At 47.9% G+C, this 16,051-nt stretch overlaps 1 protein-coding gene across 2 annotated transcripts in view; it reads left to right on the top strand.

Annotated features, from left to right (window-relative positions):
- INTS1 (integrator complex subunit 1) overlaps positions 1-13,836 on the top strand; it is a 28,063-nt gene extending 14,227 nt beyond the window's left edge. For both annotated transcript variants that reach the window (XM_059861992.1, XM_059861991.1), the window contains exons 27-47: positions 283-429; positions 825-923; positions 1,298-1,422; positions 2,120-2,479; positions 3,020-3,179; positions 3,791-3,931; positions 4,310-4,490; positions 4,574-4,697; positions 5,228-5,346; positions 6,314-6,401; positions 6,996-7,222; positions 8,211-8,334; positions 8,812-8,945; positions 9,299-9,491; positions 9,760-9,887; positions 10,353-10,465; positions 11,020-11,133; positions 11,995-12,065; positions 12,566-12,657; positions 12,733-12,842; positions 13,228-13,836. In XM_059861992.1, coding sequence (XP_059717975.1) covers positions 283-429; positions 825-923; positions 1,298-1,422; positions 2,120-2,479; positions 3,020-3,179; positions 3,791-3,931; positions 4,310-4,490; positions 4,574-4,697; positions 5,228-5,346; positions 6,314-6,401; positions 6,996-7,222; positions 8,211-8,334; positions 8,812-8,945; positions 9,299-9,491; positions 9,760-9,887; positions 10,353-10,465; positions 11,020-11,133; positions 11,995-12,065; positions 12,566-12,657; positions 12,733-12,842; positions 13,228-13,343 — 2,966 coding nt within the window. In that variant the 3' untranslated portion in view covers positions 13,344-13,836. The remainder of the gene's footprint in view (positions 1-282; positions 430-824; positions 924-1,297; positions 1,423-2,119; positions 2,480-3,019; positions 3,180-3,790; positions 3,932-4,309; positions 4,491-4,573; positions 4,698-5,227; positions 5,347-6,313; positions 6,402-6,995; positions 7,223-8,210; positions 8,335-8,811; positions 8,946-9,298; positions 9,492-9,759; positions 9,888-10,352; positions 10,466-11,019; positions 11,134-11,994; positions 12,066-12,565; positions 12,658-12,732; positions 12,843-13,227) is intronic.
- Positions 13,837-16,051: the final 2,215 nt, after the last annotated feature.

Raw genomic sequence — 16,051 nt, 5'->3', positions numbered from 1 at the left:
CAGCCATCAAGAGATAGGGTGGAAGTTATTTTTTAATACGAATTATTGCATTACTGAGGTTCTAATAAAATTAAACAGAAGATCAGATTAGCCAGTGAGTGAATTAACTGGAAGATGCAATAAGGCAGCAATGATTTGCAGAGGAAAGAAAATATAGTAGGCAGCTGTCAGACTTCTGGCTTTAGGCTCTCTGCAGCTCTGTCATTAATGTGTCACTGTTAGTCCAGACAAAAGCATAAAGATCAGATAATAAAGATGATCCTCAGTGTTTGTCTATTGCAGCCCTGCAGGACCTGGAGCCACAGCAGCTGCTTCTCTTTGTTCAGTCCTTTGGAATCCCAGTTTCCAGCATGAGCAAACTTCTGCAGTACCTGGATCAGGCAGTATCTCATGACCCACAGACACTGGAGCAGAACATCATGGACAAAAGTAAGAGTTACAGAGGAGGCTGACTAGGCATTTAACTTTTTCTTGAACTGTTTCCATGAGTATCTCCTGTGACTTTCTTGGAAGAATCCGAGCTAGTTCAGCAAACTTTGTGCACAGGCTGCTTTGGCAGCTTGTTGTCACTGTAGACACCTGGGTGGCCCTTGGCTGTATTTCCCAAAATTGAGGAGGATTTTTTTGGATTGGAATGTACAGAGTCAAAAAGTACTTTGGAAGATACTTTGTAAAGGAAACAAAGCTTTCAAGGCATCATGTTTACAAAGTCTGTGGGAACAGCAGATTCTCTTGTCTGTAGGAGCTGTACAAACAGCCAATTCTGTCCTGCTTTAATGAAGAGGGAAAGATGATGATGTGCTCTTATTTCCTTCTTTTTTCAGACTACATGGCTCATCTTGTGGAGGTTCAACATGAGAGAGGAGCAACAGGAGGCCAGACTTTCCACTCCCTGCTTACTGCCTCCTTACCAGCCCGCCGAGGTACTGCCCAGGATAGCCTAAATATCAAAGTCATCTTCTAAACTTCCCTCCTTTGTTGCTGTTGAGAGGAACAGGCAGAGATGTCTTAAAAAGCAGGCATGTTGTTATAAACCAGCAAGATGCAGTTAGACACCAGTCCTTTGCTAGAGATTTTTTGCTTCTGGCAAAGAGAGAAATTCCAGTATTTTTGGAGTTTATTACAGTGACTTTTTCTGAGTCATATGGAAAAGTAGGTCTTCCTTAGAATTAAGAGAAAAGCTGCTGAATTTCTCAGTGCTTGGAGGCTGTAAAGCTGAAGGTGATCTGGTGTTGGGGCTCCAGATGCTATCTACCATAACAGCATTTTCCTTTCTTTCCTTTTATTCCTCTTGCAGACAGTGCTGAGACTGCAAGGTCAAAATCTAGTCCTGAAAACTCTCAAAGTCAGAGTCGGATCCGGGCCTTGAGCCAGGTCCGTGTGCTGGGCCCAGAAGATGATCTGGCAGGCATCTTGCTGCAGGTACTGTCATAACCTCCAGCTGAGTAGCTGCTTCCCTGCAGCAGCTTTACAAAATCCATTTCTCTTATACTTGCATCTTGTGACTCCTTATCCTGCAGTGTTTGCAGGCAATAAATATGAAAGCTCTGATGCAATGAGGCTGTGCCATTACAGCCTGGTAGAGTTGATACTGGCAGGAATTTTCTCTTGTAGTTGGAACGTGATGTGGCTTTTGATCATGCCTGGTACTGTCAGTACCTACTAGCATGTCGCTGTCTCTGCACCTTGTTTGTTCTGTGCATAGTGCCTTTCCTCTCAGCAGTGGAGGCAGGATTTGTGAAATGCTCATAGGGCCCTGGCAGCAAAGCTGTGTGCAAACAGCATTTGTACTCTGGCTTGTCTGCTTACAGAGCTTCCCTCCCTCCATTGACTCCAGAAGGAGCCTACAGGGAATTAATTGGCCAAGTCGGTTGTTGGTGTTTGGGTAGTAGGATTCCCCTGCAGTGTCAGTGTGGATAATCGTGTTGGGGTTGCAGAGATGCTGCTTATGTTCATGTGCCAGGCACTAGAATATAGAAAAAGCTGTATCAGAAGGTTCCCGTGAGGCTACAGTCTGTATAACTGTACAAGGTAAATCACTCCTCAGCCTCGGGGTGTTCATGGTACAGCAAGCCTTTCATTGTCAGTCATAAATGTACTCCCTGTTGTATCTCCCCAGCTCTTCCCACTGACCCCGGACCCGCGGTGGCAGAACTCCAGCCTGCGGCCACTGGCCCTGACACTGCAGCAGTCGCTGGGGCAGGAGCTGGCCCACATCCGCCAAGGGGCCACGCCGGAGAGCGGGGTCACAGCCAGCGGGGCCACGGCCAGCGGGGCCACGGCCAGCGGGGTCACGGCCAATGGGGCCACAGCCAGTGGAGTCACAGCCAGCGGGGTCACAGCCAGTGGGGTCACGGCACGACTACTGCAGGCCGTGGCTGCACTGCTCAACTCCACGCATGGCGGTGCCCTGGTCATGGCCATGCACCGCCACCACTTCATCTCCTGCCCACTCATGCGCCAGCTCTACCAGTACCACGTGAGTGCCTTGGGAGCATTTCATAAAGAGGCGTGAGGGAGAAATGGGAGATCTGCAGGGCATCTGCTCTGCTGTGTGCACACTTTGTAATGCTCAGCTCAGGCTGCCTGGTCGTGGGCATCTGGATGCAGGCTGGCTGCATTAGGCTGGCACTGTTGAGATTACCTGCAGAGTTAGTGCACCTTACCCAGCCTGGTAACCATTTTTTGGATTTAAAACTGTAGGTCTCTGCTGGCTTTGGAATCTGTAGATCTGTGCTGTTCTGTAGCGTTGGACATGTCTTGCAAGCCAAGGCATTTGTAGACAGTTTGAGAGCTGAAGTCTAATTCATAGAGTCATAAAATGGTTTGGGTTGAAAGGGACCTTAAAGATCATCTAGCTCCAATTCCCCTGACATGGGCAGGGGCACCTTTCACTAGACCAGGTTGCTCCAAGCCCATCCTACCTGGCTTTGAACACTTACAGGGATGGGGAGTCCAGAACCTCTGGGCAACCTCTGCCAATGCCTCACCACCCTAACTGTAAAGAATTTCTTCCCAGCGTGCCGTGCCACAGGACACTGCCTTCTCCTCGCTCTTCTTCAAAGTGCTGATGCAGATGCTGCAGTGGCTGGAGAACCCTGCTGTGGAAGATGGTCCCCTGCGAGCTCAGCTGAAGGCCTTTGCTGTGCAATACTCCTCAAGGCACAGGATCAGTGATGGTACTGGCACTGGGCAGCTTATGGGACTCAGAGGGGACAAAGTGGGACAAGAAAGAGACAAAACTGCACCTGGAGCAGGAAGTGTCATGGCAGTCTTTTAGACAGGTGTCATAAGGAGTTACAAAATAGCACATTGTGCTGCAGAAGCTCTTTGAAGTTGTGAACAAGTGTCTTAGCTTTGGGGGCTTGCTGTAGACACCTGGTAACATCTCACCAAGCACAGCAGATCTCTCAGGGAAAACTTAAAATTTCTCAGGCCAGGAATTCTGTGTGAGCTATAGTTTTGGAAGATGAGCATGCAGGGATGCCTCTCACAAGGAACAAGGTCGCATTATGACTTACAGAGTTGTTTATCATCTGCCATCCCTTGGGAGCAGGAGTCTAACCAAGAGCTTGGGCATGGAAATGGGTTTGTGGTTATAGAGCTGCTTCTTAGCCACATGTCCCTGTAACAAGCTGTCAAGGGTTCTGGTGGCCATAAGTGGCAGTAGAATGTATATTTGTATGTTTGAGTAGTTGTGCCCTGGAGCCACATGGGGAATCTGTAGGAGGGAAGTCTGATGTGGGGGTTGGCTTGTCCCTGTGATGCCAGTGCTGTCATTTTGTTACAGTTCGAGGTGGCTTCTTGCACCTCACAGAAGCTCTTTCTTTCCGTCGTGACCTGGACTTGATCAGCTCCACAGTCTGTGCCATCATTGCAACCCTGAAATCAGGAGAGAAGTGTAATGTGGAGCCAGAGCTCATCAGCAAAGGTATGGATGTCCTTCTCCTCTCCTTTGCAGCAGCAGCTTGAACTTCCAGCCCAGCAAGGCAGTGCCTAGTGTGCAGGCTGTGGGAATCTGCCTTCTCCTGGATAAGAAAATGTGAACTGATCTAAGCTTGGCCCTGTCTTGTATCACCTCCTTTCCCCCACCGTATGTGGGTTTATAAACTGTGATCTGGGACTCAGATTAAGTCTCTAAGCAAACTGTTGGTTTCCCCTAACAAAAATAAATTGAAGCCTCCTATCCCAGATAAAAATGGCTTCCCTCTTCCTCACTGAGCCTGGCTATCAGGAATAATACTTGCAGGGTTCCATACCTTTCACCACACCCTGGAGTTAATGAGTGGCATCTTTCTCCCTCTGCTAGTCCTTCAAGGTCTGATTGAAACCCACTCTCCATACCTGGAGGAACTCCTGACTGTCCTCTTCTCAGCTACTGTTGAGACCACTGCCAGGTGTCCTGCCATGAAACCAATTGCTGTGGTATGCTCCTTGTTGCTCCAGGACAAAGAAGAAACCCCAGTAAAGAAGGAGGTGGAGAGCTGCAGGTGAGCCAAGGCGGTGATGGGAATTCACAGGTAGGTCTGGGTGCATGGTATCACCAGTGACACTGGCCTTGCTTTGTCCACAGTGCTGAATCAGCTTGGCCAGGGCCTGCCTCTGGCCTTCTCAATGACTGGCTGGAGATGCTGGACCCAGAGGTCATCAGCAGCTGCCCTGATCTACAGCAGAAACTACTGTTCTCCTGGAACAAAGTAAGAGTTGTTGGGTAGAGGGACTGCTGTGCTGAAACAACTTTCTGGGGTACTGACCTGCACCTGGAAACAGGGAAGGGCTAGTTTTATGTTTTGCCACAGGGTACTTGTAGGAGTTCCAAAGCAGTACAGGCAAACTAGGAGGACAGTTCTGTGCAAAGCTCACATTTGTCAGTGCAGGGCTTATGTTTCCTCTTATCTTTATATTTCCTCAGCTTTGTTCTTTTAAGGACTTCAAAGTGCTTTGCAGACACAGCACAGTCCAATAACAACCCAGCCAGCTGTGTTTTCATTGGTATTTTTGCAGACAGATCAATAGCTTGCCCAAAGTGCCATGCCAAAGTTAAGGCTGAAACTGAATTTCACATCTGATGCCATGTTCTCTCAGAAAGTGCTGCCCTAAATCCTCGTGCTGTCTGCCTGTTTGCCCTCCTGGGTTATCATCCTTCTCCAGTAAACATGGCATGTCCTGCAGCCACCTTGCTACCAGGACCTGTTCATTACATCTCTTCCTCTCTTGGTGCCTCCAGGCAGGGTCCCAGGTGCCCTCCTTCCGCCCATACCTCTTGGCTCTTCTGACTCACCAGTCCAGCTGGACCACACTGCACCAGTGCATCAGGCTTCTGCTTGGCAGGAACAGGGAGCAAAGGTGAGTCTTGTTTGGCCTAGCCAAGGGATTGAGTTGGGCAACTCTGTCTGAGAAGAACAAGACCTGCCATGTTCATGATGTGTCTGCCAGGGGTCAGCCAAGAATAGACTTTGTGAGAAGGATGCAGATTTCAGTCTTGCTGATTTGTGTACCTTGATATAAATATTACCTACTGTTTGGTGGAAGCAGCACATAAAGATTTGGCTGTGTTCTAAACAGGAAGTGCTAATTGTGGGTAATCCATCTTGCATTGCCCTTGTTGGTAGTCTTTATGAACACAGGGCTTGCAGGATGGCTTGGATTGCAAACTGAGGACTGTCTCTGTACCTAGGCAGGCTCTGATGGATCTTTTGGTTGTACTAAACTCCATTTCCAGTCTTTTTTCTAACCCTTTCATGGCATCAGCCTCCCAGTTTTGATCTCTGCAGCAGCCCTAGCTCTGAGCTTCTGGACACAGCTTTCAAATACTGAAGTTCCAGTGTAGTAGTATTGTTACATTTATGGACCAGGACATGCTAAACACTAATAACAGCAATACTTCTAAAACTGGTAGTATTTCAGTTTATTATTTTTTTCTTAATTCCTTGCTCAAAATTTAATTACTTTCTCAGTTCAAGGTAACTGCTGTGATAGGGACAGTAAGGTCATTGGTCTGATTGTACCAACTGTTTGTGTTGATGACCAGCTCCTGGCTTTGGTGTAAGGCTCCATGTAGCCCCCACACTTGCTGAATGCCATTTGTTCTGTTCTGTACCCTGTGCTGTGCTTATTGCAACAACTATTTAGTCATAATCTGGGAACAGAACCAACCCCCTTCTTGGGACTTAATAGGTCCTATTTTTACATTTGCAGATGTTTCTTTCTTCACAGCACTCATCGTGTTTAGTGATGCTTCCATGTGTTTGTGTGCTGCCCTAGGGTTGTGTTGACTGTAATTGCAAATCTGTCTCCTTTTGTCTTCTGGCAGGTTTGACCCAACTGCATCCTTGGATTTCTTGTGGGCCTGTATTCACATTCCTCGGATCTGGCAGGGAAGGGACCAGAGAACTCCTCAGGTATTGGTTCAGTTCTTCCAAGATTCCTATCTGGATGGAGTGAGAGGCAATGTTTTCAGAGTGTCTGATTTTTCCATGGCCAAGAGGTGGCTGGAGTGATTCAGGTGCAGTGTGCCAAGTTTGCTGCCTGTACCTCAGCTGATTACTTAGTTGCTCTGCTGTTACATATTACAGTGGCAGTTTAGAGTCCAGAAAGCTGATAGAAACACATAAAGGTTGCCCACTTGGCATTTCCCCTGCAACAGTTGCCACAATATCTGGTAAAGGCACAAGACTGGAGTGGCAAGCAAGCTAAAACTCAGCATGGGCTAATTGCCATTTTACAAAGAGGAGGCTATGTCTCTTCTTCACAGAACTGGTGACTGAATTATGCTTTCTGACCCATCACACATGCTGAGATGGAAGGAAATTAAGAAGTAGAGGAGGGGTAAAGAGGTTCTATTTGGGGCTGTGATTCTTTCAGAGCTCTAGATATGGGGCCATTCTTAAGTCTGGTTCTAAGTTTCCATTCCAGTCAGGGAGGATGTGACAAGAAGGAACTAAGGATCTTGGGATTTGGTGTGGAATAATTTGGGGTGTTCTCTTGCCTTACAGAAGCGCCGTGAGGAATTTGTGCTCCACCTGAAGGCATCAGAACTGATCAGCATGGTGGAGCTGATCCTGGCTGAAGCAGAGACCAGATACCAGAACACTGACGAGGCCTCCTGCACACTCATCCAGTCTCGACTGCCGTTGTTGCTCAGTTGTTCTCATGGAGACCTTGAGAACATCAAAAAAGTGACAGAATATTTGACCAACTGCATTCAGCAGTGGGGAAGCAGGTGAGGGTGCAAATGAGGAGCATTGTCTGCTGGAATTGTAGCTCTTGGGCACAGGCAGGCAGGTAATGCTGAGACTTGCCAGTATGTCTCCATTAATAATGTCATGTTCCAGAGCCTATATGAAAGTGCACACTATCCTCCCAAGGTCTGGGGGAATAACAAGTGGTTTTAAGTGGTACTCAGCCCAGGAAGCTGACTTCAAAAGTGAAATTTAAGGACCTTCTTGCTTTTAGGACTTCAGAATGAAATTCTTGACATGCTTAAGGCTTTTTCTTTTGTTCTTTAAGGCAGTGGTTATTTTTGATTACTAGTTCCTAACGTGGGATTTCTTGTCTACTCATCCCTTGAGTCACTGCTTGTAATACATCCTGCTTCTGACTTGCTTTCAAAGCTGAATGGAGACCAAATTGTTTCCTAACAGCTATTTTAAGACTGTGGAAAGAACAGGAAGATGATGTTTTTGTGGCAGTGAAAGGAACTGACCTAATTCCAGCCTTGCTTATGGTGATATTAGGAATGATTCTGAGTGACTGTTGCTTTCTACTGCCTCCCAGTACAGACTATTCCAGGGATTTCCAGGGGTTCCAGGTGTGTAGAGAACATGCTGGTTAGTCTGAATAGTTGTGGTTCTGGCTTTTTTTCCAATTGGGATGGGGCTGACTGTGAGTACCACATGCAGGAACTCTGCACTGGAGATGTAAGCAGAGCTTTCTTCTCCTGTGCCCTTTGAACTGCAGTTTTCTAACTCCAAATGGCCTTGTGATGGATCCCCATAGACTGTGGCTGGATCTGTGTAGAAAGTGAATGATTTGAGCTGTTCAAAAGAAGCAAAGACTTAAAAAACACTGTTTAAGATTATTGATGTCTTTGTTTTCACATGCTCTGTTTATCACATGCAGGAAGGGTGTTACTAATCTGATGGGTCTTGGATGTTTGCTGGTTGAACTAATGTAGTGTCCAGTGGCTGACCTCTCCCTTTCTCCTTTAGCTCTGTGGGGAAATGCTGCCAGGACCTTCTGCTGCAGATGTACCTGCAACTACCTGAGCTCCTTGTGCCTATGCCTGAGATGCTTCTTACCAGTGAAGGAGCCAGAGACAGCAGCACTTGCAAGGTAAAGTTAGAGGCATGGGAAGGCCCCTTTTCAGTTGTGTATGCACAATGAATGCTACCTTGATGCCCAGTTTAGAAGGTGAGGGCTGGCAAAAGCTTCCTGGGTGACTTTGGTTTCTTTATTTTGCTTTTCTGCTACCCCATCCCTGCCTGCACTCTCCCGAGCAGAGAGTTCTGGTGTGGTTTATTTGCAGTGTCCTTCTATAGAATAGTATAAGCTCCACAAGCTTCTGTGTGCCAAAGGCTTCTGTAAGGCACAAGTGTGCAAGCATCTGATCCTGCTTTGATGTCTGTAGGGACTGTGGACTTCAGATCCCATGCCAGCTGGAACACTGCATCTGCTCACAGATTCTACCTGAAAATAATTTCTGTTAACCCCCCTGTGTAGCTGGAAAGGAATTGGGAAACACTGCTGGAGAGCCAGGGGCTGGTTTATGCATTAAACTTCTTAACAGTTTGCTCATTATTTTTCTTGCAGCTTGATGCCCTGGTTCACAGATTCATTAACCTCCTCGCAGACACCAGTGACTCCAAGTCATCCGAAAGCCGCGTGTGGGATGCCAATATGGCCTGCAGGAAGCTGGCTGTGGCTCATCCCATCCTCCTCCTTAGGTACCTCTCTCCCCCTGTGTGTGGCTGGGGCTTATTGAAAAGCATCCACCCTTGTCCTAGAAAGGGAACAAACTTGCAGCAATCACAATGGTGGTGAGAGAATTCACCTTCATGTACTGAAGTCAGGAGAAAAGGCAGCAAAGTTACATCTTTAACAATGAGGCAACACCTTGTGTCTGTCAGGAAGTAATCTTGGAATTGGAGACTAGGGAACAGAGTATGGGTGGGAAATGGGGCATGCTGAGTCTATCCATACAGGGATCAAGACAAGAACTCTGAGAGAGGCTAAGGATTTTGCCTTCCAGGAACTGAGGTAACATGTACCTTTGAAATTTTCTTGTTTGGTGTTTCAGGCACTTGCCAATGATTGCAGCACTGCTGCACGGCCGTGTTCACCTCAATTTCCAGGAATTCAGGCAGCAGAACCACTTGACCTTCTTCATCCATGTCCTGGGGATCCTGGAGCTGCTCCAGCCGCAGGTGTTCCAGAACGAGCACCAGGCGGCACTCTGGGACTGTCTCCTGTCCTTCATCCGTCTGCTGCTGGTAGGAAAATCCCTGCTTCCCTCCCTGTGCCGGCTGCTGGCCACTAGATGGGGAAGCTCCTGTAACAGAGGGCCAACCTTGGTGCTTCTGATTTGAAGGGAAAGCCTTCCTAAATGCCTAAGAACAAAAAAGTGCATTAAGTACCTTGGAGAGCTTGAAGAAGAGGCAGCAGATCAAGAAACGGCTCGCTGGTACCCAGAGGAGCAGGATGGGGCAGTGCATTGCTGCTGTTTTTTGGTTAACTCTCACCTTCTTGATCCTTTCCCAGAACTACAGAAAATCCTCACGGCACCTGGCTGCCTTCATCAGCAAGTTTGTGCAGTTTATCCACAAGTACATCACGTGCAATGCCCAGGCAGCTGTCTCCTTCTTGCAGAAGCACTCGGATCCACTCCAGTAAGCTTCCTTATACCTGTTAGCCCATGCACAGTCAGATTGCCAGGAGCTAATCAGACAGAAAACAGCAAGAGGATGTGACAGAGTAGCTGCTAATATGGCACTTTTTTACCCTTGGCTCCCTTAAGTCACCACTGAAATGAGCAGCATATCTCTTCTTTATAGGTGAAAACTGAGCCCAAGGAAGTCACATAATGACTTTAACTCACATAATGGCCTAAATTTTATATTGAGGTATTATAGTGCCCTGCAGCCTTTCCAGAGAGGCAGCTGGAGAGTCTTTCCCCAGAGCAGTGGCTACAGGGTCCCACCTACAGATATGTGGGGAAAGTGCATTTGAGTTGCAGTTATGAAGAAAGGAAAAATCTTGTTTCTGCTTCTGAGAAGCACTTTGTTTCAGTGTGCATACATGTGCTCATGCCCTTATTGCCATTGAAAGCCAAACACACCACCTCTTTTTCCCAGTGACCTGTCATCAGACAACAGTGACCTAGCAATGCTGAAGTCCCTCCTGGCTGGGCTGAGTCTGCCTAGTAAGAGTGGCATCTTGGACAGGGGCTCTGACGAAGAGAAGGATGGTGAGTCTGAGTGGGAGGCGAGTTATTCCAGCTGGTAAACCTGCAGTCTGTTTTGGAGAATAGGTGTTTTTGTGGGGTGTGTACTGTGCTTGTTCTTGTAACAGCTCAATGTGTTTAGAGTGGAGAATGGCACTTGTATGCTCAGCAGTTGGGAATCAGTGTTTGGGATGGGTTAATTTGTTTTCCTGCCAGTGGTATCACTACTGGAGCAGAACAGCTCTTAACAAGGGTGAGTTTCCTGCTTGTGGATTTTGCCCTTTTAATCCACACTTAAGGACTGACCTGTTGGGGGGACTCCAAGGGTCCATCTAGTCTTCCACTGCTGACAGCTTGCACAGCTTGCATGGGAAAATTATTCAATATTAAAAGAGCTTGCAAAGTTTCCTCCTTAGTGTCAGCTGAGGGGGTTACAGGAGGTGCACTGAGATTAGAGACAGTGTGAGACAATTGTATCTCAGCATTGCTGGTGGCTCATGATACACCACTGCCCTGGTGGGGAATCCTGGCCAGTCCAGAGGCTGTCAGGAGTGCCCTGCTCTGTCTCTCTCCCCCAGATGAAGCAGCTGCTGGCTCTCTCCCCCTGGTCAGCGTGTCCCTCTTCACTCCCCTCACGCCGGCTGAAATGGCCCCGTATATGAAGAGGCTCTCCAGAGGCCAGACAGTGGAGGGTGAGTGAGGACCTGCTGTGCAAAGACACAGGGCAAATGCAGACGTTTGTCAACCTTGTTACTTATCTGTCAGCAGCAGCCTGGTTTCCTGTTGCAATCTTGTGTTTGGAAGTCACCAGCAGTTAGGATGTTGTTCCATTTTTGGATTAACTTGTCCATAGCCTCCTGTGATTCTATGACAGAGGCTTCCTATGATTCTATTATCACTTAGCTCAGCAGTACTTCAATGGCCCTTTTAGGCCATTTGAGATTGGCCCTTCTGGGCCATTTGATGGCCCCTTTGGGGCTCTTCAAGGATCTTCAAGCATTTTGGGAGACAGTATGAGTAAATCAAGGAATGCTGCAGTTCAAGCCAGGTCTGAAGTGCTGATAGGAATGAAATACCAAACTGATGAGAAGCAGGATTTGCTAGAAATCCCCAAATGGCCTTCATGGAAGAAAACCATGTTAATCTGACATATGGGAACAATAATCTCCAAAGGTCTTCTGAAATTACAGGTGTCCTGTGTTCAAACCTAAGTTGTGACAGTTTTCCTTCTAAGGCAGAATAGGACAAAAAAGTCCTGCCTGTACCCTGTTTTTTAAAGAGACATTCTGAAGGTCTTTATTTACAGAAAAAGGTGTTCTGAAACAGAAACCTCTCATCCATTGCATTCCTTCCTCTGCCTAGGCAGGTTGGAATGTGTTGATCTGGCACATCCCTGGTCTTCTCCTGTCTGAAGAACTGCCTTTATTACACTACCTCTGTGTGCAAGTGGGAAAACTTGATGGCTTGGGAGATTTGTTTTGTGGGGAAAAAGAAAAGATTCTTTGCTGGATCAGTGAATTTCAGTCACCTTTTCAACCTGTGTCTTCTCCCAGACATCCTGGAGGTGCTGACAGACATTGATGAGATGTCCAGGCGGAGGCCAGAAATTCTTGCCTTTTTTGCTGTGAGTATTGGTGTGTCAAGCTGCCACTGGAAGGAATTCTTCTCACCAGAGTCTGTTGCACAGCCAGCTTAAGCACTACCCTTCCTCTGCTTTTTGGGTGGTTGTTGCAGCACCTTAGGAGAAAAATGTCCTCATTTAGCCCTGCTGAGGGCAGACAGTATTTCCCTCCATTGCATACTGCCTCAGCTATCATCTGCTGTATGTCAGAGGAAGAATTAAACCTCTGTCCTCTTCCCAGGGCCAGGAGAGAACAGAACAGCTCTGTTGAATAAGCTGGAAACTAGGGAAAACTCAGCTGTCCCACATGAAATAAGATTACAGAAGGGTACTTTAAAGTATTCAAAACCAGGATAATCTGTCTTACAAAGAGGGATTTCTGGGGTCAGCCAGTACCTGCTGGATTTGTGTTGGGCTGGATTGGTGTGGAGGGGGAGTAATGCCAGTCTGAGGAGTTTGTGCTCCCTGAATGGCCCCGTGATCCACATTTGTCCATCTTTCAGACAAACCTGCAGAAGCTGATGAGTTCATCAGAGGATTCCTGTCGAAACCTGGCCTTCAGCCTGGCTTTGCGCTCCATCCAGAACAACCCTAGGTGAGCACTTAACTGGAACTGAGGCTCTGCTGGCTGATCTGGGGCTGTACTGACCCTGCCATGTTTCACTCCCAGCATTGCTGCAGATTTCCTGCCCACCTACATGTACTGCCTGGGCAGCCGAGACTTCGAGGTGGTGCAGACAGCGCTGAGGAACCTGCCTGAATACACCCTCCTTTGCCAAGGTACCTGGAGATCAGCCACCTTTGGGCCGTGATTGGCCTCACAAGGGTCAGAGCTGGGGTGCTGTGCTCCCCTGGGAAGTTGCCATGGATTGCTGTTGCTTAGACTAGACTGTCAATACCAATAGTAGCTTTGGGCTGAGCTTCACAAGGGGGATTTGTCATAGAGACAAGGGAGATTTCCTTGAAGCAGATTTGCTCTCTTATGGTTTTCTCTGAGTTGTGACCTCTCACATGATCACAAAGCCACAGAGCTGTTAGAGGGGGGATTGTACCAAGTTCTTATGGAAGGGGAGATTTCTCAAATGCTCACCCAGTGGTTGTTGGTGGATTGCTCTTGCACATGGAGCCCTGGGGCCATTCCTCACTCTGCCTTTCCCTTTCCCAGAACATGCAGCAGTGCTGTTGCACAGGGCCTTCCTGGTGGGCATGTATGGCCAGATCGACACCAGCTCTCAGATCTCAGAGGCCTTGAAGATTCTGCATATGGAGGCCATGATATGAACATGTGGTTCTGGGAGTTCCACTTCCAGAGGAATTAATTTAACGGATTCATCAGCTGCATTACAACCCTGTAAGGAGAACAGTGTCTTGCAACCCATGTGCTGGAGGATCAAAGAGGTGATATGGCAGGCCAAACTGTGCTGGAAAAGAAGGTGCTGACTGAAGATCAGAAAAGGGCAAGGATCAATCTGGCTGGCTGAGATGCCATTATTGTGGGAGAAAAATCTCCTAAACCTTGTGCCAAACAGGGACCACTTCCTTCTTGGGGTCTTGGGGCAGCGGCTGTTGGTTTGTTGTTTGGGGTTTTTCGTCTCTCCAAGAAGGCAGAGCTGCTGGGAGAGCAGAAGGGAGTGAGTGATGGCCCTTGCAACTGAAGTGTCTGCACTCTCTGTGTTGGAGAGAACATGCAGATTTGTGCAGGGGGAGAGACCACTTTGGTTTCTGGGGGTGGGTGGTTTTTTTTATTTTATAATTAAAATTCTCTTTGTTTCCATTGTGCCTTTTTCTGCTCCTTTGGGCGTAGCTTGACATCCCTCTCACCCTGTTCTTCAGTCTCTTGTTACTCTAGACAAAGCATCTCTGGAAGACCTGTCTGCATGGCCAAGTGCTCACAGAGCTGTCTAGGCCTTTTACAGGATATGCAAGAAATGGAACAGATTTGGAAGGGTCAATGAGGTACTATGGATGAGTTGGGTCAGTACCAGCTGCTGACAGGACTACTTTTAAGATGTTCGTTGGAAAACTTTTGGTTAAAAACAAAGACTTCTTGGTATATCTGCAAACATCCTAGCAGCTGGCCACTGTCACAGTGGAGGCTTTGAACCAGCAGCTGGGTTTCCTCCTTGGGATCTGCCAGTTCCTCCCTGTGACTCTTCTGACCACTGCTCTCTGGTCCTTGCCTCTGATAGGGGTGGGGGTTTATTTGCCACCTGTCATTTGAGGACAGAAAATCTTCCTTTCCCTGCTCCGGAGAAATTACTGCTCCCTGTGCTTATTCTCCAGCCTCACTTAATTCTAATCATCAGTTTGTTCTCCTGTCATTTGTCTCTATTCCTCTGGTGCTGCTCTTGTTGGTAGAGAAAACTGTAGTATAGTAATGACAAACATCCTGGAGGAATTTTATCTATATCTCCTTGCTGGTGACAGGGACAGTTGTGACCTCATAGGTGGCTGGTGGCAAATATTGGCTGTTCTTGCACATGAGGAATACCACAGCTAAGCACTTTAACTGGTGTGTCAAAATATGAATGAATGTCCAGCTGGCTTTGCAAAGAAATGGAGAAGGGGGAGAACTGAACCTCCCATCAACTCTAAGTAGCCTTGTCTTTAAATAGAGATTAGAGCCATCAGTTATGGATGCAGCATGCTCTTTTCCTCAGCAGCATCTGCTTTGCATCCAGAGCCACTACTGTGGCAATTAGCTCCATGTAAACTATGTGGAGGAACAGCTGAAGGAGATCAAGTCAGTGGAATGGGTTTCCTAAGGGGCTCAGTGACAGCAGAATTAATGCCTGTCCAAGGAGAGGCAGGAATCTCACTGGGAACCCTTTCCTTAGTCCCTTGTCACACATCATTGAGGCACTGCTCAGTTTGTCAGGGCAGGGAGGTAGTTCTGTTGGTGCTGCTGTGGGCCTAGAGCAGCTGGGAACTTGTGGGACTTCCTGGAAAAGGGCTCTTAAGGACTTTTGAGTCAAGGAACAAGGAAGATGTCTCAAGACTTATTGTGCAAGGACAGTGAGTCAAACATGATAGTGGTGCTTTGGTAAAGATCCTCTCTGCAGCTGGGGCTTTCCAGAAATTCCACTCTGGGGCTGCAATTAAAAACATTTACAGGCAAAACCAAACAATGTGGTTGGTTCCAAATTATCCAGTGTCTGTTTTGCAATGTCTGTGGTGAGCAGAGCTGCTCCAGGATGCCTGGGTCACAGGAGCAGGGCATGCTTGGATGTTGGCAGAACGACTTCAGGACCCCCCAGTCCAGAGCAGACAGGCTTTGCAGAGCTGTGTGGAAAGAGATGTGTCTGGGAAGGTGGAAGGAGCATCCCTTGAGCAGCAGCAGGAATCTCCTTTTGGGAAATCAGGAAATGAAGTCAAATGGAGATGATGTGGGTGGAAGTTACTCTGCAGAGCTGAGACTTCCCATAGATCTCCCAGTACAAAAATCATCTTGTGATTTGTTGACCTCTCCTTTTTGCTGTGTTGAAGGTCCCCACAATGCATTTTCTCTGCTGCCCTCCTCTGCTTGGACCCAGTGGAGCTAAGCAAGTTGCCTTGGCTTGAAGCACATCATCAAAACCAGATCAGTGCTGACAACAGGGCTGTCAGAGGGTGCCTGGCTGTGAGGAGACAGCTCAGGGCAGGGCCCCATCCCTGCTGTCAGGAAAGGCAGCTGTGACAGCTCTCAAATGGTTGGTGACAGTGGTACTGATGCCCTGACACTCGCCTGCCTGTAATCTGTGCTCTGTAATTTCCATCTCTGCCTGGCTGAGCACCTCCTCTCCTCCCATCCTGGCTGAGCTGGCAGTGTCACCCTTCACAGCTCATCCCAGGCTCCTCCTCGGGCTGGGGCCATCTTCTGTGTCTTCAAGAGCTTGTGCCTTGTTCACAAGAGGAGGTTTGTGGTGAGGAGGTTTGCAGGGTCTTTCCTGGCCCAGCCCATGGGTCCCAATGACTCACCCAGTGCAAGTCACTGCTCCCATCTGCCTTAC

The sequence above is a fragment of the Haemorhous mexicanus genome, chromosome 17, assembly GCF_027477595.1.
Source record: "Haemorhous mexicanus isolate bHaeMex1 chromosome 17, bHaeMex1.pri, whole genome shotgun sequence".
Lineage (NCBI taxonomy): Eukaryota > Metazoa > Chordata > Aves > Passeriformes > Fringillidae > Haemorhous > Haemorhous mexicanus.
This window is presented reverse-complemented; position numbering and strand designations above follow the sequence as displayed.